The 23,485-nt window shown below is 46.4% G+C and overlaps 1 protein-coding gene across 3 annotated transcripts in view; it reads right to left on the bottom strand.

Moving 5' to 3' along the window:
- Window positions 1–23,485, bottom strand: part of TOM1L2 (target of myb1 like 2 membrane trafficking protein) — a 56,718-nt gene that overhangs the window by 14,748 nt on the left and 18,485 nt on the right. For 2 of the 3 annotated variants that reach the window (XM_035130760.3, XM_035130761.3), the window contains exons 3-12: window positions 23,353–23,431; window positions 20,682–20,831; window positions 17,790–17,924; window positions 17,447–17,605; window positions 17,200–17,316; window positions 13,862–13,995; window positions 12,863–12,911; window positions 11,477–11,600; window positions 9,795–9,912; window positions 6,849–6,924 (exon numbers count right to left, since the gene is read on the bottom strand). In XM_035130760.3, the coding sequence (XP_034986651.2) occupies window positions 6,849–6,924; window positions 9,795–9,912; window positions 11,477–11,600; window positions 12,863–12,911; window positions 13,862–13,995; window positions 17,200–17,316; window positions 17,447–17,605; window positions 17,790–17,924; window positions 20,682–20,831; window positions 23,353–23,431 (1,141 nt within the window). Of the gene's footprint in view, window positions 1–2,566; window positions 2,652–6,846; window positions 6,925–9,794; window positions 9,913–11,476; window positions 11,601–12,862; window positions 12,912–13,861; window positions 13,996–17,199; window positions 17,317–17,446; window positions 17,606–17,789; window positions 17,925–20,681; window positions 20,832–23,352; window positions 23,432–23,485 lie in introns of all 3 variants that reach the window. The other variant, XM_060282430.2, reaches the window with a different exon arrangement.

Genomic DNA, 23,485 nt, shown 5'->3' with positions numbered 1-23,485 from the left:
CCCTAAACACACCTGATGTTTGTAAGAGAAGGAAGGAGGCAGGGATTTGCTCTCTGCTTCCTTCTTCTGCATTTTCCCACCCACCTACCTCTCTGGACAGGAAAAGGGAGGCGCTGTTGCCTTTTGAGAATAGAAGAGAATCGAATCCTAGAATTGGAAGAATCACAACCTGCAATGCAGGAATCTTTGGCCCAATGTGGAGCTTGAACCCACAACCCTCGGTTTAAGAGTCTCATGCTCTACTGCAGGCATCCCCAAACTGCGGCCCTCCAGATGTTTTGGCCTACAACTCCCATGATCCCTAGCTTGGAGGACCAGTGGTCAGGGATGATGGGAATTGTAGTCCAAAACATCTGGAGGGCCGAAGTTTGGGGATGTCTGCTCTACTGACTGAGCTATCCCAGAGACATCAGGATACAGAGGGTTGCACATACCCTCTTTGTTTGAATGGCTGAGTTGGTCAATTTTGGTTTCACTCAGTTTATCATTTTTAAGATCTTAAGTCCAGTTCTCCACGTTACCACATCAGTTTGCAATTTGTTAAAAGCCCTAATTGGAATTCATCAGCTTGTTTGCGCAAACATCTCCTGGAGCTCACATTTATTTTTTGCAAAGCACTGTTGCCTAATATAATGCAGGTTTTTTTGCATGTTATTATGACAAATACATCCATTTTTTAATGGACACTCTACCACAGCAGCTGCATTTTTGTACACATTACCTGGCTGGAGAACTACGTTGCAAAATTTGGAAAAGTGCAAATTTGGAAGGATGGCTACGTTTTGCTTTGTGTATTTGTTTTGAAAAGTATAAATTCGGCCTTGCCTTTAAATGCTAACTGAATCTAGATTCTCCCCTCATTCCTACGTTGCACACCAACAGTGATTGTTCTCCTCTCCTTGGGGAGGCAGCAGAAGCTTCTGGAACACTGTGCTACTCCGTTTTGCCTCTCAGTTGGGTGCATTCCCGTGCCCTCAACCCTACTCAGCCCCACGTTTGATCTCTTGCAAGGCAGCTGAAACTCTAAAGCAGAGATGAAGACCCCATGGCTCTCCAGATGTTGCAGGAATACAAATCCCTGACCACTCGCTGCGCTGCTTGGGACTGATGGGAGCTGTAGTCCAAACACCCTCCCCGCACTCTAGAGTTACAGCTCGGCACCCTTTGCTTCTTGCTCCTCAGTTCAGGGCACATTAAACATGAGTGAGGGTGCAAGGTCCTTCAAAGCTTTTCCTGCTTGGCTCCCATTGTGGCACCGGGATTGCAGAGTTGAAGGAAAACACACATTTGGCCTCTGCCAGGATGGTCAAGGGCGCTGTCTTCACAATATAATATAAAACTGTCCCCCTGCTTGGATACTTTGCTCCCAGGACGCCATGTTTTCCGAGGAGCTAACTAAGGGGGATTATGGAAGTATATTCCAAGTCCCCATGGACGTAAGGCATTCTGCCTAAAGACTACATTTAGCCTTAGCTAGTAATACGCTTTCAACAAAAGAAAAAATCACCCAAGTGGTATATCTACACTAGAATGGCTATATAAGACTTTGACTGTCATGACTCCACCCTATCACAGCCCAAGAACTCTGGGAATTGTAGTGCAGCAAGGGTGCTGGGGCTCAGAGCTCTTAAGTCCCCCTCAGAAAACTACAGTTCCCAAGATTCCATGGGGAGAGGAAATGGCTCAACAATCAGTTCCCAGATATAGCACAGCATAGAAGCTCTGCTCTCTGCTCTTCAATGAGGCCTTTGGGTGATTAATATTCTACAGACTTTTAAATGAGTTTTTTTTGGGGGGGGCTATTGTTTTGTTGTTTTAACTATTTATTTGTGTTTTTATCTTGTGAACCGCCCTGAGATCTTTTGATGACAGGTGGCATATATATCTAATAAATTTAAAAAATAAGAAGAGGATGCCCCAACAACAGATTTGCATTTATGTCCAGCCACATTTAGTCCAGCAGATTCACTCCCTGTTTTGCAGGAAACCTGCTTGGAAGCCTCTTGCAAAACAATACACTCTTTCTGTTTCTGTTGCTCCAGAACTTTTTCCGAGAGAAAATTCAGGGACGCGTTGAACAGCGCAATATGATCTGAGCTTCTGGTCATGCTGCTTAGTTCTGCAGGGGCAGGCTATTAAACTTTTTTATTTTAGTTTTCGCAAAACAAACACAAACCCTCCCCATTTTAATGAGCAGAACTTGTGTTTTTGGAGGAAATTTGGATACTGCACATACATATTTCTCTCTTTTTTAAATTGGAACAGTGAAAGGAACTGAAGAGGTCCATGTGAGTTTTGGAAACAAACATGGTAACATACATGTTTCTCAGCTGCCACACATCCCTGTTGAAAAATATCTATCCCCAGGTCTCCTAGCCTTGGTCAGTGGTCCCACTTCCCCACCCCTCCACAGGTGGGGACCCACCTCCTTGCACTGTCCAATTTGCGTTCTTTCAACAGGATGAGTGACAGGTAAACAGAGGATGGTTATGCTATTTAGAGGAGGAGATGGGGGTGAGGACAACAAGGGGGTGGGGCGTCACTCGACTGGCAAAATCCTCCTCACCATTCCTTGCGTCATTAGCCACTTGTCTATGGGCTCCATGTCTGAACTGCCACTTTTACCTCTCCTCTGTGTTGAGAACAGAAATTCCCATTAAAAAGTCAAAAGGTGTGTTGGGGGGGGGGTAGGGAGACGGCAAAGCAACAGCAAGGTGGAGAGATTACAACATTTCCTAAAGACGAGCCCATGACCTCCAGGCTTCAGATACCGCTTCACCCACCCCAGGTCTGTAAATTATTACTCACCTGTGGCAAGTAAAAACAAAAATGAACAAACCAAACCAAACCAACTTTCAGATCTTCAAGCGGAAAATTTCTTGGAAGGAAAGGTAGATCATTTCTGAAACACACCTTGCTTTCTGATAGGTGAAGGCATAGAAGCTGGCAAAATGTGTTTGTGTGTGTGTGGATTAGATTTGCAAGGGAGTCTCATCCTCCTCCCAAGTGACAATCTCATTTTTCTGGCCAGCAAACTACTGTGAACTGAGAGTACCAGAGAATTTCGAGGGCTTTTTCCTCCTCAGGTGCACACCGCCTCAGGAAGTGGCAGCTTGTGGCTGCCTGAGTTACCCACCTGGGACCCTCTGTCCAAGGCAGGTACCCTTTTCAGTCAAATAAATGAGTTTCTGGTCAGGTAAACACTACTTGTCAAGTTGCCCTTATATGAAGATACATTAATATTACTAAATCCATGCCTTTTGGCCTGGAGTCACGCCCTCACCGCGACTTACAATATAAAAGCAGTAAGATAGCAGTAAGACTGCTGTTCTAAGGTCTCCACCAATTAATAACGTATGACCCTGCTTAGTTCTAAAATCTCCTGAGATCAAGCTTGTTCAGGGAGGTACAGTAAGGTGCTATGCACTGCCTTAAGCGACCAGAACCGAGGCTCCTCAGGAGTAAGTCCCACTAAATTCAATGGGACATTTAGGCCGTGATCCCATATGAAAGGATAGAAAAACAACATGCCAGAAGAAAATCATTTTAGGCCTCCACACTCCACAGGCCTGCCAATTAATGAACAGGTCAGCATACATGTTTTAAATGACTCTGCGTGTGGTTGATTTCTAGAAAAGTCAGGAAGCAGATCCTCCTTGCAACCCTATCCAAACCAACAGGCAATGTAAACTCCCTGCACCGGCTTCAATTATTCTTGTGAAATGCATTTTCTCTCATCTGTTAGGGATCCCCCTGAATATTCCAACAAACGCAGCATGACCACTGATGACGGAAAATGCGCTACTACTCCCACAGTGAGCTACAGTTCACCAACACTTTGAGAACACACTGGAGAGCAAAATCGTCAGATGACACCTTGGCAGGAGGGTGAAGTCTGAAAACATGCACGTCGTCGCACACTTCAACCCTGTTAGGATAACTCAGAGGAGCCCTTTGAACTGACAACACTGTAGGCTGATAACAGCTACATTGATGGGGGGAAGACAAGCAGCCCTGGGATCCGAAGCATGAATCAAACAGGAGCGCAAGTTAATAGAGAAGGGTGCTCATCCAGCTGCAAGGTGCGAGCTTTCCCAGAATTATTATTTATTACATTTCTAGCCTGTCTTTCCTCCCAAAGGAGCCCGACATCGAAGCGTTATGGCAATGCAATTTGAATCAAAGCAAAAACAAACTTAAAATGCTTAAAAACCATTAATAAACCGTTTAAAAGCACTCCCATCATAGTAGCTGATTTCAAGGTCGCCATAGCCAGTATATTTCAACCACCAAATTTGCTGGGTAAGCAGGAAGGTTCTTAAATCTTTCCTGAAAGTCAATAAGGAAAGAGACAGACACACCTCACTAGGGAAGGCATTCCAGAAATGGGGAGCTGCCTCTGAGAAGGCCTTGTTCACAGGTCAATGACAGAGGTGGCACCAGCAACAGAGGCCTCCCCTGGTGATCACAGGGGCCGAGAGGGTTGATACTGGGGGAGCTGCTCATTTAGGTTCTTGCCAGTATGAACACCTTGAATTGGGCATGGTAATCCACCAGCATTTAGCACAGAGCTGTCAGGACTGGTGACACATGGGGCCCATCAGGCTGCGCTACTTACCAACCTGGCAGCCACATTCAGCACTAGCTGCAACCTCCAGACTGTCTTCAAGGGAAGCCCCACAAATAAGAGCATTGCAGCAGTCTAAGCAGGATATTACTAGAGCGTGGGCAACTGGGGCCAGGCTATCCTGGTCTGAGAATGGCCATAGCTGGTGACCAGCATAAGTTGAGCTTAAGTACTCCTGGCTCCAGAAGCCACCTGAGGCCCCAGTGACAAGTCAGAATCCAGAAGTACTCCCAGACTACGAACCTATTCCATCAAGGGCAGTGCAACCCCTCCCAAAACAGTTCTTACACCTTATTCCCAGACACAGGAATTGCCCATCACCTCTGTCTTATCAGGATTCAGCCTAGTTTTGGCCCCCACCCAGCCTTTCACTGCTTCCAGAAATTTATAAACTGCTTGATCACAAAGCTCCCCGGGTGGTGTACAAATAAAAATAAAAGGTTGAAGAACACTGACTATTACATTCCAGAATATGCTTTGGCCATGCCAGTCAGAAATGCTTCCAGACTCCACCTGTCTACTATTCATTCATTGATTTGATAGAATAATTTATACCCCGCCTTTCAGGATACATATCCTTCCAAGGATGCCTGCAAGAAACATGAAGCTGATTCAAAAACAAAAACCCGAAAACATATTTTACTGGAGTGTGAGAATACAAGATGAAGTAAACCCTTATATGATACTGGAGGAAATATAAATGGAACAAAAAGTCTTATGCTTATTATTTCTATATATATGCTAGTAGTGATATTCATATCTATACATTGTATTCTTATAGGTTATTTATCTAAATAAAAAACCCTAAAGTGATTTGGTTGGATTTGTAATAATTTGGAAAATTAATAAAAATAATTGAAAAAAAAACCCTAAAGTATCACCATCTACATATAACATTTATATGCGGGGGGTGGGGGTGGGGAGCCCAGGCCACTTGCGGCAGTATCAAAAGCATCTCTATGTGGTTTCACAGGGATCCTTGGCACAGAGCAGTTGGTGGCAAAATGGGCCTGGGGTGGGCAGGAGTGAGAAAATACATCTTGAACATCCTGTGAGATGTTCTTCACCTGCCTCTCTCTCCTCTTGGGATCCTTCCCATAGGACCCCCTGTTCCTGTGGTGAGGTGGTGAAATTGGTGAGAAGTCCAGTTTCTGCCAGTCTCACCTCTATTTTTCCCTCCATTTATCATCATGCCCCACAGCTCTTCCCTCTCCTACACACACTCAAGACTTCAGGAGCCCTCCAGGAAGGCCATGCCCCCACCCCACCCAGTGTGCAAGGAAACCCCTGGAGAAGGCCAGGTTGAATGCTGCTGCAATGTATGTGCTCTCTTGGGCCCCCAAGAGGACAGAACACTAAAGATGAGAAGGTGAGTTCAAAGGACAAATGTTGCCACCCAAAGGATGGGAAGGCAAATGGGATGAAATCCACAGAGAGGTAGGGACTCCTCACCCAGAGAGGTGAATGGGGAGAGAATCACTGCCCCGAACAAAAAGAAAAATAGAGGGTTGTCTTCAGTGAAGACCATTCATGAACCCAGTTCAGATCACTGAAGAGAATCAGATTTTAGAAACCAGCCAAAGTTCTAATTTATATTTATCCATACAAAGCCAGAGAATCTTAAGAGTTGGGCTTGCTTTCTGAGTCAGCATGCTGCTAACACACGTAACTGGGGGGGGGGGGGGACAGTCAATCTTCTCAAGAAACAGGTAGGTAGCTGTGTTGGTCTGTCATAGTCAAAACAAAATAAAAAAAATTCCTTCCAGTAGCACCTTAGAGACCAACTAAGTTTGTCATTGGTATGAGCTTTCGTGTGCATGCACACTTTTTCAGGTACACTGAAGACTTCTGTTTCAGTGTATCTGAAGAAGTGTGCATGCACACAAAAGCTCATACCTATGACAAACTTAATTGGTCTCTAAGGTGCTACTGGAAGGAATTTTTTTATTTTGTTTCTCAAGAAACGTCAGGCTAGATACCTGTCAGTTCTCTCCAGAAATTAGCATGAAGTATTCAAACCTTAGACAGTTCTAGGAAAACACAATTTAGCACCACTGACCGCATGTGCTTCACAGCTCTTTTCTGCAATTTGAAGCTGGACGCACGCAAAATTCTCAGGATAGGACAGAAGGAAACACATGAGTTGCATTCAACGCTCTCAGCAAAGCTTGAGAGCAACCCCCTTTCGCCTGCAATGCAATAGGGCAGAGAAGTGACTTACCCCTCCTGCGTTGTGTTTCCGAACATCCAGGGCAGATGCCAGTCCTTTAACAGCCTGGGGGTCTTCGTACGTTACGCTGAAACAGAAGAGGGGCAATGAGCATTGCAAATACCCAGGCAGCAGCAAATGCAAGAGTAAGAACGGAAGACATTGGGAACGTCATCTATAAATTGAAGTCCCAAGAGTGTTGCCAGGTGCCGCCATATAAGAGTTGCACACCGAGGAGCAAAATATTCTCCTTGTCAGGCCCAAACTAAGCCCCATGCACAGGCATTTATACGTTTCTCTTGTTATTTGTTCTTTTCAAAAACAAACAGTAGCCTCAGGCTTGAGCAGCTGGTCCTACGTTTTCAAGCATTGGCTGTTTTTAAGGGTTTTTTTAAAAAAATAAAAATAAAAAAGTGGTTACCCTCTAGAGTCCCCTTCCCTTTCCCTCTGTAGCTAGTAGCCTTTTTCCACTGAAGAAATTGCGGGCTAAAAATCAACAAAGCAGGTCTTTCCTCCTAGATGGAGAGAGAGTTCTAAAACAGGCTTTTCCCAAGCTCCTCACTGTCAAATTCTGCAATTCTAAATGTAAATGCAATGAAATCATCACTGAGGCCCTTCCATGAGAGGCCTGGAGGGTAGCAACACGAGAATGGATCTTTTTTGCAGTGGCTCCCTGTTTGTGGAATGCTGACCCCGGGGAGACTCACCTGGCACCTTCACTACATATTTTAGGCACCAGGCAAAAATATTCCTCTTCTCCCAGGCCTTTGGCTAATTCCGCAATCTATGGGCTTTTAAACTGTGAAGGTAGCTACTGCTTTTGTTTATTACTATGTTATGTACGTTTGTGTTTTTATATTGTTACCCTCCCATGAAGAGTGGTACATAAATTTAATATATAAAACAAATAACAGATAAAAACATCACGAGTGGGGAAACCTTTGTCCTTGCAGGTGCTGTGAACTGCAACTCCCATCAGCACTAGCAAGCATGGCCAGTGGCCAGGGATAATGTAGTGCAGCAACCTCTGGAGGCACAAAGGTTCCTCACACCAGATTTAAGGGTCAATACCAGTGCCTGGAAACCAACAGGTAACCAATGAAGATGGCATGAGTTGTATGTGCTGGTCCCTGAGCCCCAGCCCAAACCCTGGCAGTTGCATTTTGGACTGGTTGAAGTTTCCAGGGCAGCTTTGGGGCAGCCTAATATACGAGAGCATTACAGTCATTTAACCTAGGATAAAATTAGAGCAGGAGGTTTAACGCAGGAAGCATAGGGGTGTAGAAAACAAGGAGTGTGGTGGAGTCTCCTTCTTTGGAGGTCTTTAAGCAGAGGCTTGACAGGCATATGTCAAGAATGCTTTGATGGTGTTTCCTGCTTGGCAGGGGGTTGGACTGGATGGCCCTTGTGGTCTCTTCCAACTCTATGATTCTTTGATTCTATGAAAACAGCTTTACACCAGATCTGGCCACATTTGCTCATCTAGTTCAGTATTGTTTACGGTGACTGGCAATGGCTCTCTGTAGAGTTTCAGACACAGGTCTCTCCCAGTTCTCCCTGGAGATTGAGCTTGGGACTTTCTGCACATAAAACATAGGCTCTATGACTAAGTCATGGCCCACCCCTATGGTTTCCAAAGCCAGGTCAGATTGTGCTAGAAGAGACGGCTGCTGGTGGTCCAGCCAAAGCTGGTCAAAAGTGATCCTGGCCACCACCTGCCTAGAAGAAGTATCGGATCCAGGAAGAGGATGAGGAAGAGTTTGGATTTGATAGTCTCAAAGCAGTTAACATTCTCCTTTCCCTTCCTCCCCCACAACAAACACTCTGTGAGGTGAGTGGGGCTGAGAGACTTCAAGGAAGTGTGACTAGCCCAAGGTCACCCAGCAGCTGCATGTGGAGGAGTGGAGACGCGAACCCAGTTCACCAGATTACGAGTCTACCGCTCTTAACCACTACACCACACTGGCGCAGGAGTAATCCCAAGCTGAAAACCTGGTCGAGAGTCCAATCTTATCTCGTGCAGGTAGCAAAACTAGCCACTGACCACCACCGAAGGGTCCTGCAGCCCAACAGCTTAGCGCGCACACATACACACAAAGTTAAACTGAAGCAGCATTGCAAATGGTTGATCTCTTGTCATTAATTTCAACTCCACTCCTGAATTCGGAAATTGGAGCAGGGAGGGGAAACGGTTGAAAGATTTCACAGAACCCAGGATCTACGTGGAGATCTGCCCATTAGTCAGCCACTGGGTGGAGCTAAAGGACCAAGGACAATAACTCATCTCCTCCCTGGTGCCTGAATACCAGGGCATCCCTGGTAGGTAGGCCTTTGGAGGGCAGGATTCAGACAGACAGCCTTCAGGGTAGCGGTGACAGCACACTAACTGTGCCTTCCAAAATAATGGGTTGGTGAGGGAGAGATGCTGCATTCAATTCCACATGGAAAAGCTCTCTCTCTCTCCCTCTCTCTCTCTCTCTCACACACACACACACACACACACACACAACAACAACAACCTGCACCCTTTGCTGCATTATTGGCATGCCAGGGTTACTGTGCAATCGACCAGTTCAGGCTGTTTATTAAAACGGACTCTGGATGGTCCACGATAGGGCAAGAATTGTAAATCAATGCAACCGGGAATTCTGCAGCTAACACATGGTTGACCCTTTCTGGGCCCTCGAGGTGGGCTGCAGAATGCATGCATTGAAGGAATGAATACATGAGCTTAGCGGTTGAAAGACTGATCTGTGGAACGGGGAGCCTCTGGTCCGAATCTCACTTTGGCCATGATGCCACTGTCCTCTTGGCCTTAACTTCTGCCTCCAAAGGAGCCTGGCTCAGAGCAGCGAGCCTGTGCCCCGCAGGGGAACAGCAGGCCTACAAGAGCCAGTTCCGAGGGCTTAAGGGAACCGCCCAAGTCCCCCACACCTCCCCCCTTCAGGCCCAACATACGTCTTGCGCTGATCAGCCAGCGAACTGCCTCTCGTCTGTGCGAACATGTCGAAGTCATCCCGGGGGTTGGGGTGCTGGAGGGAACTGAGCGTTCCGCTCACGTTATTTGAGCCTATATCTGCAGACAAAGGAAACGATACGGCTTAGGATAGGACAACCCTTTTAAACCCATTTACTTTAGAGCAACTTTTTTGGAGGCGGGAGTGTCACATGCTGGTGGTGGGTGAGGCAAGAGGCAAAAGTGGGCAAAGCAATAAATGAGAATTTTACCTTTGCATAAAGCAGGCTACTTCCTACACCCAACTCTAGCCTCCATTCAGGCAAGAAAGAGTCATTACTTCTCGGTGGTGGCGCCTGCCCTGTGGAACGCCCTCCCAACAGATGTCAAAGAGGAAAACAACTACCAGACTTTTAGAAGACATCTGAAGGCAGCCTGTTCAGGGAGGCTTTTAATGTTTAATAGATTACTGTGTTTTATTTTTCTGTTGGAAGCCGCCCAGAGTGGCTGGGGAAACCCAGCCAGATGGGCGGGGTATAAATAATAAATTATTAATTATTATTATTATTATTATTATTATTATTATTACTAGAGTGCAAGGACACATGCCAAGCAGAAACACTCAAGAAAGCTTCGAAACAGGGCTGGCAAGGGGTGCAGCCTGTGAGAGTCCCAGGGGCCAGATAAGAGGTGCCTCGGGCCCTCAGGCTTGAGATTCCAGATCCTTGCTGCAGGAGAAAGCCAGAGTCGCCACATGAGCCAGCCAGGCAGAAGGAGGCACATTTTTGCTTTGAACATTTTGCTCTGTCCCAAAGATTGGTTCCAAGCACACCTGCAGCACCCTCTCCCAACCACCGAGTCTAGAGTTGGACATAACAGCTCCCCATCTCCAGTGGGTGGAAGCGTCAGACTGAACATGGAAGCACAGCTTTGTGAAACGTTAGCTCCTTAGGTCTCCATTGCTATACATTCTCTGGAGGGGAGGATGTGAAGCAGAGAAGCTGCAGGAGGGGAGGGGATGCTTCCTCCACCAGCTACTTTGCCCTTGAAACTCACTCTCCACCTCCCCATAGATCTGAAGCCCTTTTTTCTGCAAGCGAGGGTGGGGGACAACACATTTCCCTAAAGGAAAGGGAGTTGGTGGAGGGGGAAGGGTTAAGCACCCCATTCTTCCTCACCCCTCTGATGTCCAAGGGCGCTTTGCAACAGAGGTTACACCCACCCACATCATACATTTAAAGCACATGGATTCACCCAAAGACTCCTGGGAACTATAGTTTGTTAAAGATGCTAGAAACTGTAGTCCTGTGATGGGTAAACTACAGCTCTCAATATTCTTTGGGGGGGGGCAAGTGCCTTAACTGTATGATGCAGATGCAGTGGGGGGGGTAGCCTAACTCAGCACTCAGTGTATCGTGACCTGCAATTTGGCTCAGACAGTCCCATTTGTGCAGGATTGCAAAAAGAGCAGTAGACTCCACTCTGTTTATATGATGGGCAGATATGGACATCATAAGCTTTCAGGACAAGATGGGACGCCACCCTTAACTGCAAGCACTACTTTTCAGAGCCATGTGACCTTCTTCAGGAACCTGCAACATGGAATAATCTCCAGGGAAGTGTGCTGTGGGCTAGCCCCATACTACTCCAGTTCCCAGAACACCTGGAAAGGCAGAACACATACCAAGCCCAGCGAGTTGGGTTGAAAGTGTGGATGCCGGCACCGTGTTTCCAACCATGGGGCTGACCACTGCCGGGGAGCCAGGCCCCAGGTCTATTAAGTTGTCTTCGGTCACCTCGCTGAGAACCTGTTGAGCCAATCAGGACACCAGAAGCGGTCACATAAGGTAGTTGCATTGCATGGGACAGCGCTAGTCAGAGCCTTTCTTGAACACGGCTATGATTCAGGAAGCCCTATGCCAGCCTTCCCCAGCCTGCTGCCCTCCAGCTGTGGCTGGATAACAACCCCCATCATCGGGAACCATTGGACATGGTGGCTTGAGCTGGCAGAAGCACAACAATATCTGGAGGGCACCAGTTCGGTGAAGGCTGCTCTATTTAAGCACAGAGAAAGCTATGGGGATCTGTCTCCCCCCCCCCTACTCTTTGTCTCCAACACCAGGTATGGAATTTGGTTTCTTGAATTTCTAGTCCAACATTTACTTCATTTGTATAATTTATTCTGACAGTATATCAAGAAAGCTGTCAAATTTTTAATACTATACAGGATGGTGTTTTCTTCTTTTCTTTTACTAAGTATACAAACCCTCATACTCTAAACCCATTTTTTTATTCCTTGCCGATCATATTGCAGCTAAAGAGGTCACAGTTCTCCAAAATCCTTTCCTTGTCCAAACATACTTGAGTTTTCTGCTTATGGAATTTGGGTGCAGTCTGGTGGTGAAAAAAAAGAAGCAGTGGGGAGGAAAGGGGAAAGAGGGGGAGCAAAAAAATGGGCAGACTTTGTGAAATGTGTTTCATTAATCCCATTAAGATGGGATTAATGAAACACATTTGATAGCATTTGAGTTAAATGTCAGTCTTTTGCCCACACAGATAACCTTCAACAAACCATTGTTTCCAAACTGGGAAACTATGGATACCAGCTTCGGAACAAGTCAGGATATTAAAACACGGTTTGAAGTTGGTAAACCATGATTTCGCTGTTTGGATGGAACAAGAAACTATTATTAATTAGAGGCTTCCTGGTTTAATTGCAGCTCATGCAAAGGGAAAACACCAATTCCTATCTCAGCTTATTTTCAAGATATAACCCTTTAACCCATCTCAAGAGCTTGATATCTGGATCATTATATCCCATTCAGCTCAGCTTGCTCCTGTCTTTGTAACCTGCAAGCAAACTACCTCATATTTACCTACTTAAATGCAATTGATTTAAGAGCAAAGAGGCTCCAAACTTCATCACAAATATCAGAAACTGTTCTGGCAAGAAGGACTTTGCAGCAGTGGCACCACCTCACTTTCAAGGATGAGTTTTGCCAAGCCCAACATTAGCAATTTTGCACTGGACAATCCTGCCTTATTAGAGAAGCCCAGCAGGAGGACTCACCCCATTGCTTGCGTTCTGTGCAGACCGACCCAACCTATATCGCTCAAATCTACAGCAGACAAAAAAAAGGAGAGATAAAAAATTAATGGCATGTAGCAATTTTGAAAGGTGCAAGTATTATGATAAAACCCAGGATGCACAAGGAAGGATCTGTCTTTTTCCGGCTGGGGTGGTGGGAAGCCGACTGTAGCCACAGAGACCAGCATATGATCACAAGGGCTGTTGCACTGTCACACCTCTAGGAATGGCTGGAAGAAACCCCATCCAACTCTCTCACCCCAAAACCTGTCATTACAATGCTGAAGGCCAGCCTTCTTCAACCTGGTGCCCTCCAGATGTTTGGGACTCCAGCTCCCATCAGTCTGAGCCAGGAATGACAAGAGTTGCAGTCCAAAGTATCTGCAAGTATATTATGGGTTACAAAAGGCTGCTGATGTAGGTCAGGGATGGGTAACCTGCAGCCACAAGTGACATTGGCAGCAGGTGTTTCCAGCTCTCTTAGCTAGAATGGATCAAAGGGGGCTTCTCACTCCATTGACAGCATGGAATCAGGACGATTGATTTGAAAGAAATATCTAACTAATGAGTAAGTGAACTAAATTAATGAATCAAAATAAATGAATAAATAAATAATGATCAGGAGCTTTAAACTAAATTCTGAGGGGGAGGAAGACAATATTACAGACAACAGGAGAACACCTGGTACTGGAGGTAATAGTTAATAGCTCCAGAAACGTGCTAAAGGGCAGGTAACTACAAGAAAGAAGCAGTTGGAAGAATGAGTCACGGTTTCAGTTGTCTCTATACTAATGCACAGAGTATGGGAAACAAGCAAGATGAATTCTTAATACAAGCAAGACGAGCTCTTAATACAGGATACACTCTGGACGTTAAAAAGGCTGATTTTCAAAAAGATTAGGAACTACTCGGTGAGGGAGGAAAAGCCACACTTAAGGGTAAGCCAGCAACTATTTGAGCTTCAGAGGAAAAGCAAGCCACCTCTCGTATCGGAGGAAAACGTTGTTCAGATCGTCGTTTACATGAAGCAGCTCTTCTGTGACTTCTTCGTTGGACACCCTGGAGATGAGCTCCACGATCCTCTGCTGCATGGCTCGACAGGTGCGGTTCAGCTCCTGGGAGAAATGAATCATTGCAACTTCAAGGGAAAGAAATGATGTCCAAGAGGACACAGGGGAGTTTCAGTCGTCAGAGCCCAGATATAGTAGGCCTCCTCACGCAATCCAACTACATCATGCCATGCGGGGGCAGCCCTTGCCAAAAAGGTGCCCAATCACAAGTAAGGATAACAGTGCTATTCCACAGTGTAGTTGTGGTGGGGGTACGGGTAAAGGTGGGTCCATTTTCAGCAGAGACTACCCTGTTTCTCATATTTTAAGGCATCCCCATAAAATAAGCCATAGCAGGATTTTTAAGCATTCAAGGAATATAAGCCATACCCCGAAAATAAGACATAGTGATAGGAGCAGTAGCAATGCCGGCCGCGGCAGGAGGAGGAAAAAAATAAGACATCCCTTGAAAATAAGCCATAGTGTGTTTTTTTGAGGAAAAAATAAATATAAGACGTGTCTTATAATATGAGAAACACGGTACTCCCTTCCCAGTGTTGTAAGGTGGCAGAAAAGAAGGGCAGAATGCTCATTTGCCAGATGGTCAGAACAATCAAGAACTCCATATATTTAATTCTGGTTATAAAGCCTGTGTTATTATCTGTCAAGATATCTAGCGTAAGGCTCTAGGGCCAGGGCGACAAAGCTTCCGCATAAACACTCAGGTCAGGGTGTAATACTGAGCTCAAAAGTTCAAGTTCTTAAACATTTTAGCAATTCTTTAAAAATTAAATTTCTAGTCCTTATGGCTGCAGATATAACTTCATGGGCAACAGGATCTTAAGGGGTGACAGTGGTGGCAAAAGACTTCCTGTGGTCTGGGCATCAGTGACGTGAGAAGCTCTTTGCAACTCCAGGTGACTAACTAAAGGACAATAAATTAAGCTAAAATACATGCAAATTTGCATAAGGTAAATAATACCATGGAATGCAGCCTTTTAGCAGCGTAGAATTCTGAACCACCGCAAAATACAGCCAAGCCTCAATAGCCAAGCCCTACCTGGCAGTGTTTCCCAATGCTGCCACTTTTAGAAGCCCTGGCCTTCAATACAAGAATTAGCCTCCTCCCTCTTTGCATTCCTCCCCCTTCAGAGTGGAAATTCAGGATTAAGGACAGCCATGCAAAGATACATATTTTAAATCCATTTAATTAGTATATTGATTGTTAAATTCCACTTTGACCGTTTTAATGTTTATGTAAAAATTATGCTGAAATTCTAGTTTTACTATGCTGGCTGTTTAGCCATAATAGTAAACATTCATTCATTGAAGGGCAGCCATGCTGCTGGTGGTATCAGCACCCCCACCCCTGAGAAGAAAAGCAAGCCTGGTTGACCTGGCATCTCATGGTCTAACGTTCTGCACCTGGACAAGAGTCACCTCATGCTTCCCGCAGCTGCTTTCACAGCGTGAGGGCTGAGTTTACGGCATGTCAGCTTTGATCCCATCAGTTCAGAGCCAGATTGTGACATTTCAGAAGGTTGGATTCAGATGGAGAAGAGAGGGCTGGCGGGGCCTGTCTGTCTCTATTCTGCTACAGCGCCTGGTTGCATGCCATTAAAACCTTTCCTTTTTATTTAGCTGCTTATTGGGTTTCTGATGGGTAACAACCAACAACCAGGGCTTTTTTTCAGCCGGAACTCAGTTCTGGCACCTATCAGATTGGCACCACTGGAATTCTAAGACGAAGCTGTTCATGGGGAGTTCCAGCACCTCTTTTTCTAGAAAAATAGCACTGCTAACCACAAACCGTCTTGCTACCCCGATCCCCAAGCTGCCCCTTCCTTTTCCAGGTAAGCTTATAAAACAGAAGTGATAGCTCAGTCAGTAGAGCACACGATACTCTTAATCTCAGGGTCGTGGGTTCAAGCCCCATGTTGGGAAAAGATTCCTGCATTACAGGGGGTTGGACGAAATGGTCCCTTCTAACTCTACATTGGCTCCCAGTACGTTTCCGAGCACAATTCAAAGAGTTAGTGTTGACCTTTAAAGCCTTAAATGTCTTCAGCCTAGGAGCGTCTCCACCCTCATCGTTCTGACATTTTAATGTATTTTTAATCTTTTGTTGGAAGCTGCCCAGAGTGGCTGGGAAAACCCAGCCAGATGGGCGGGGTACAAATAATAAATTAATAATAAATTATTAAATTATTAATCATCATTATTGTTGTTGTTACTATGATTCTATGATTCTAATAGGCAGGGAGTTGGAACACAAAATATCAGAGGAGCCCTGCTGGATCAGAACGGAGACTGCTAGTGAATTTTTATCTTGCTTTTGCTCTCTGAGGAGCCCAGAGCAGTGAACAGATACACAATTCAAAAACCAGAACAAAGCAACAATATTCTAAAACAGTTAAAACATTATAAAAACGACTGCAATTAAAAAGCAGCTACAGTTAAAAACGATTCTTCCATCCAGTGATTTTGAGGTCGCCACCGGGAACAGTATTCTTCAGCCACGACATCCAGTCTTAGTCCTCATTAATAGGCATGGCTTCTCCCAAAGAATCCTGGGCAATGTAGTTTGTAAAGGGTGCTGAGAGTTGTTGATAGACCCTTGAACACCCTACAGTTCCCAGGTTTCATTGCGAAAAACCACGGTGGTTAATGTAGCATAAGAGTGCTTTAAAAGTATGGTGTGGCTGTGACTGAAAATCCAATGAGTTCAGCATTCTGCCTCCTATAGCGGAGCTTTCTGGAAAGTCTGCTAGCAGGACATGAAGGAAACACCCCACCCTTACTCATGACCCCCCAATCCCCAGTAACTGGTATTCAGAGAACATTGAGGCTTTGTTTAGCCATCAGGGCCAATGGCCACCTGCAAACCTCTTCTACACGTCTAAACTCATAGAATCATAGAGTTGGAAGAGACCACAAGGGCCATCCAGTCCAACCCCCTGCCAAGCAGGAAACACCATCAAAGCATTCTTGACATATGCCTGTCCAGCCTCTGCTTAAAGACCTCCAAAGAAGGAGACTCCACCACACTCCTTGGCAGCAAATTCCACTGCCGAACAGCTCTTACTGTCAGGAAGTTCTTCCTAATGTTTAGGTGCAATCTTCTTTCTTGTAGTTTGAATCCATTGCTCCTCGAAAGGCTTCTCAGCTAGTAGCCATCATCATACTTTGTGGCGGCAAACAGATGGGGGTGGGGAACCTTTCTCCTGCCCTGAATCTACTATGTTAAGGCGTTGGTTGCAACACATTTACCTGCAGTAACTCAAGGTCTGATGAATCTTCTTGCCCAGGGACCATTTCTGTGAGCATTTCAGACATCACTTTGGTGTTTCCACGAACAACGTCTAGTTCACTTCGCAGTCGTGCAATCTATTTTTTAAAAGGGGGGGGGGGAGAGAGAAATGCAACCTTTTACAGAAGCTGCATGCATTTCACGGTCTGATATTTAAAAGGTTCTGGAGGCGGGAATGCCTTTCTACAGTACCTGCTCAGACAATACCTGCTCTGTATTTGCTGTGATGGGGCCGGTCACATTCAAAGCTGGGGCCTGAGGAGCAGAGTACGCCGTTGGAGGAGGAGATGAGTAGGAACTGGAGTTCATCCTTTGCTGAGACTGGGACCTGGGCATGCTGGCAGCTGGGTCAACTTCAGGAACGCTCTAGCAGAGAACAATGTGCAAACACTCAGATATATAGTATTCACCGAAAGATTGTGCTGCTGTCGTTATCATGCTCTTTAGCCAAAAGGGAAGGGAAGGCAGAAGGCAAGGATCCTCTTAATTGTTTCTCCTCCTCTACAAAAAAAAGAGAGAGGAAGAAAATCAGACAACACTGCCCACTTACTCTCTGTGGTGTGTGTATTGGAGACAGAGCATCCAGATCAGCCATTGGAAACTCAATCCCTTTTCTTTTGAGTTCTTCATAAATGTGGACCACCCCAGTTAGATCAGGGCTGCTTCGAAAGGCATCAGCCCAGGCCTGCAAAAGAAACAGAGAATGTCACAAGGAACTCAATCCAGTTCCCTTCTCTTGTGGAACTTGGTCTGTTATTTCTACTCTGAAGGAGACCGCATTTCTTGTGAGTATATAGTACAGTGGTACCTTGCAAGAAGAATGCCTCGCGCAACGAAAAACTCGCAAGACAAAAGCGTTTTGCGATGTTTTTGGTGACTCGCAAGACGAAGTTTTCTATGGCCGTGCTTCGCAAGATGATTTTTTTGGCGTTTTGTTTTTGTCTTTTTGCCGCGGCAAACCGCGCTTCACAAGACGAAATTATCGCAAGACGAAGTGACCCGTGGAACGAATTAATTGCGTCTTGCGAGGCATCACTGTACAGTTGTACCTTGGAGCCTTGCGACTCAAACATTTTGTCTCCCGAACGCCACAAACCCAGAGTGTTCCGATTTGTGAACGTTCTTTGGAATCCAAACATCCGACACGGATTCCGATTGCATGCAGGAAGCTCCTGCAGCCAGTCGGAAGCCGCGCCTTGGTTGTCAAACATTTTCGGGAGTCCAACGGACTTCCGGAAGAGATTCCGTTCGACAAGCAAGGCACGACTGTCCAGACGTGAACAATATTTCTTCCATCACAGTGTCTTAGGGCTGTATGGTAACTGTGGGAGGGGTTAAAGCCTGAGGAAAGCCCCAAGGGTTTCTAATAAGGCCACATAGGGTCAACTGGAAGTTCAAGGGTGCCACATGAAGGACATTTACTAAACGCAGTAAGTAAATGTAATTATTTATATCCTGCCCCAAGGAGCCCAGAGCAGCAAACAGATACACAATGTAAAAACAAGAAGAAAGCAAGAACATTCTAAAAACCATAGCAATTAGAACATCTAAAAGCAGTTAAGAGTTAAAAACATTCTGAATGTATCAACGGTAAGGAAACAAAGTTGTGAACGAAATAAGAAGTATGCGATTCATTAATTTCATAAAATTTACAGTATATGCCACTTGAGTGCAAAAAAAGGAAAACCCTCACGGATCAGTGTCTCAGGAAGCACACAAATAAAGCCTTGCTGTGTGAGCGCATCATTTCTTGTGTTCTTACAGCTCCATCTTCCAATAAGGTTAATTAAAGACATCAATTCTCCGCCACAAGGGTGTTGCCAGCCAATCCCACTTGAGCAGAGGGAGCTTGATCTTTGATTGGCAAGATCCGCCCGTGTTGGCCAAGCCAGTTTCCAAGGAATCTTCCCTGAATTACAACAGAAGGCATCCTTCCTGCAGAAGCAATTCTCACTCCCTTGGAGAGTTGTGCCATTTTTTATTTACAAGAGAAAGGCCAGAAAAAGTACACGCTAATGACGGCACAGCAGCATTTTGGGCTGCTTCCAGACACGGACAATTTAGCAGCAGCCAGTAATTGCTGTTCTGCTTCAGGCTGTAAGCAAAAATAGCAACTCTGCTGCTCTCAGACTTCTAGAAGCCAAATGACATTCTGGAGCCAACTGGTCAGTCCCCCCTGCCCTGGTCCCAAATGCTGGAGGATGCTGGGGAGGAGAGAAAGGATTTTCATTGGGAGCATGGTGCAGGAGGGAAAGGATTAAAAGTGTCCCTTCTCTACCCATCACTCCACTCCTGATAAGGATACCCTGGGGATAAACAGCCGGATCTCTCATCATCTTTTCCTTTTCTGAAAAACTGCCTCAATGAGGATTTGGCAGGGGAGCAGGGTGGGGCGGGGTGGGGGCTGAATCCCCTCTCTCTCCAAATCAATTCCCCAAAGCATGTCCTTACACAAAGCGGGGGATGAAGAAACACACACACCCAATATCATAGCCATCTCATAGCCATGAGGTAGACTCAGTTTCAAGTTCCCCTCACGCTCTGATCGGCTTTAACATCAACAGGCCTCTCCACGTCCCTCGCTGGCGCAGGAGACCCGCAGCACCCATGGACAAGGGTGCAGCCCGCCTCCAGAACAGACCGTTCCCCATCCCTCACCGGTTCCACACCACACCCGCCCCACAGATTACACCACCAACATGGACCACCCCACCCCGGGAGACAGCTGCATCCAAGATCCAACCCACCCCTGGAACGGGAGACAGGCCGGATCCCGGATCCAGGCCTCCCCTACAGCCAGACCGCCCAGGGAGACAGACTAGATTCCACACTTCCATTCCACGGAACCATGTCCAGATAAGATACAACAACCCACCCTCAACAACTTCCTACAACCCCACCTTCACACTACCCTCCAAACACGCCCCCCAAACGTCCCACCTCATAAAACCTGACCGCCTCCATTTACACCACCCACCTTCAAAATACTAATAACATTCCACCTTCCCAATTACCCCTCCAATCCACAAAAGACTACCCACAAAAGGTAAGGTAAGAGTATGGTACATGGCTTGGCTGATAAACTTACATAACACAGTAGAGGGATGCAAGGAAGAATTTTAAAGAGATACTTTCAGTGCTGATTGATTTATGTTTATTTTATTAACTGCCCTCTGGAGGAACCTAGACCCCTGTAACTCACACATCTTTTTGACTTGGTTATTTAACTTAACATGTTGCTATTATTTTCTGCCTTATACACATCTGTATTCTGCTTTGTATCTGGCGACCAATAAACTATTATTTGTTGTTTGTATTGTTTCAATAATAAAAAAACTAATATATATATATATATAGAGAGAGAGAGAGAGAGAGTGTGTGTCTACTTTTGACTAATATTGCTTATCACTCAGAAGGCAGAAACAAAAGCCCAATGGCAGACCTGAATTAGTGCAAGTACTTTATCCTGGACAATGGTGGGCGGGTTGTTCTTGGGAGAGATGATTTTCACCAGGACACCATCTATGAAGTCACGGTTTGCTACTAGGACATGAAAGCGATGGCCACAGTTCTTCACACATGTTTCCAGGACCTGTGTGTGGGGGAAAAAATCCCATCATTACTGGTGGAGCAAAGAAAGCTGGTGAACACATGCAAGGAAGAAATTCATTGCCTTGGACAGGTAGGTAGCCGTGTTGGTCTGATGTAGTTGAAACAAAATTAAAAAATTCCTTCCAGTAGCACCTTAGAGACCAACTAAGTTTGTCATTGGTATGAGCTTTCGTGGTATCTGAAGAAGTGTGCATGCACACGAAAGCTCATACCAATGACAAACTTAGTTGGTCTCTAAGGTGCTACTGGAAGGAATTTTTTTATATTGCCTTGGACAGTAGCTAATGTCCAGGGGTGTGGGGACACTTTGAGAAAGGAGCAGCCCAGGGTGGTAGTCCAGAGGATTAATCATTTCACTCACCATGGCCAGTGTTCTGCCATTTTCTAGGGAGCATGGTGAGCCCCTAGCCTTCCTCCCAGCTCGGGGTGGGGGACATCCCCAAATGGGATAAAAATTATGGTTTCTTTGGGCACTATGTTTCAAAAGTGCTCTATGCAGTAAATGCAGAAGAACAAGCTCAATCCTGGAGAGGGGAGGTGGGGAATTGCCCCACAATCACACAAGGCTTCTGATTACCTCCAAAGCTCAGTGTTGTGAAGGGAACAATCCTTACTGCTTTTCTCCAAGTGCATCCACTGCACTTCTGAAATGCTTGGAGCACTGCAGCAACGACTGCCCACCCCTCCTTCCATGTGTGTGGATTGTCTCCCGGGTGAATGGGGAATTGCTCCTGATGTCACTTTGTGTTTTGGAGACACAGAATCCTGGTGCCCACAGAATCCTGGTGCCCAACCTGTTTTGGCTGTCCACCAAAGGCCAGTCAAAATTTGTGGAACAAAAACACATGAGCCCTGGCAATCACAGAAAAGATTATTCTTAATTTGAATGTCTCTAGTGGATCAGAGGCACCAGAGAACTTTTATGCCACATGACGGGGCTTTACTTCTTATACTTTTGGAACGGTGGTTTAGACCTCTTGGGCTTGCTGATCGGAAGGTCGGCGGTTCGAATCTGCGTGATGGTGGTGAGCTCCTGTTGCTCTGTCCCAGCTCCTGCCAACCTAGCAGTTTGAAAGCACACCAGTGCAAGTAGATAAATAGGTACTGCTGCGATGCAAAGTTAAATGGCATTTCTATGCGCTCTGGCTTCCGTCACGGTGTTCCTGTTGTACCAGAAGCGGTTTAGTCATGTTGGCCACATGACCCAGAAAGCTGTCTGCAGACAAACGTCGGCTCCCTCGGCCTGGGGCAAGATGAGCGTCGCAACCCCGTAATCGCCTTTGATTGGACTTAACTGTCCAGGGGTCCTTTACCTTTTTACTTTTAGTTCTGGAACTGGTGCACAAAATTCCCTATCTGCACTGATGGGTAAAATTTGGTTATCCTAATGAAAACTCTAATATACAAGTGGATTTCATATCGATGAACTGCTCCAGTCAGGGAGGCAACTTGAATAAAATATTGTGGGGGCCCAGGTTAAGCCCTGGCCCTCATAATCTATCACATGACACAGTGCACACACACCATTTGTGCGCCCTCACAAATATTTTATTGTGGGGGGTCAAAGCCCCCAATGGACCCTAGGAGTTGGCTCCAGGAGCCTAATAAAAAGTAGAATAATAATCATCATTTGTGGACCACTGGCCTAAAATATTCCTCCTTCAATGTGACTACAGATGCCCGTTAGTATTTCATGCAGTCCGATGCTGCAAATGAGATTGTTATAAATCACACTAGTGTCATTCAACCCGTTTAGAAAACAGGCGCTAGAAGATATGTGAGAGGAGCAGCGGGACCGTGGCCTTCCCTCTCTCTGCGCTTGGCCGCGGGGCGCGCCGGGAACGCAAGTAAACAAACTCGCTCTCCTGTCGTGCCCCACGGCCGAGCGCAGAGAGGGAGGGAAGGCCGCGGCCTCGCCGCTCCTCTCACAGGCTCCTCCATCGCTGCTCCGCAGCCTCTAGACGCCTATGGAGGCCGGCCCCCTGAGGGCGAGGAGCTCAGGACGGGCAGAGGCCAGGGAAGGTGAGGCACGCTCGGGCCGGACTGCTCCCGCTGCTGCTGTTACCATCGCCGCCTCCTTCCTTCACCAGAACAACGGAGGCTGGTAGCGAAGGTGGCTCCGGGGGCGCCCATGGCTGTCGCAGGGCCGAAGCCGGGGCGGCGGGGATCCTCTAGGCGCCCATGGAGGCCGGCACTGGGAGCGGCCCGGTAGCACAGCCTCCGGCGCCGCATGAGAGTGTCCTGGGCGCGCGACCGAGATATTGTCTCTGCGTCCAATCCCTGTGTCCATGGGGCACATGCGCAGTAGCGCGGACACAGGGAATCTGGACGCAGAGACACTTGCATATTATTATATAGGATGCCTGTCTGAGAAGACTGCCACTTTCTGCACACCTTTCCTTGTTCCAAGTTGGTAAGGGGAAGAGAGGGAGGGCAGATTTGTTTTGGAGGTCTCCCAAACGCTGACCCCCGAATCACACCCACTTGCACACGCTACTCACCGTTAGAGCTAGCATTACTTCCCTGTAGTTTTTGTTTCCATTCAACCTCTTCTTAAGCGCTCGGATGGCATCCTTTGGGCTGATGGGGAAAACACAGGGCCACAGATAAGTGACAGCTACAAGTAACTGCACT

Source organism: Zootoca vivipara, chromosome 13, assembly GCF_965207765.1.
Source record: "Zootoca vivipara chromosome 13, rZooViv2.hap1.1, whole genome shotgun sequence".
NCBI lineage: Eukaryota > Metazoa > Chordata > Lepidosauria > Squamata > Lacertidae > Zootoca > Zootoca vivipara.
The sequence above is the reverse complement of the archived record's forward strand: the minus strand, read 5'-3'. Positions and strand labels throughout refer to the sequence as shown.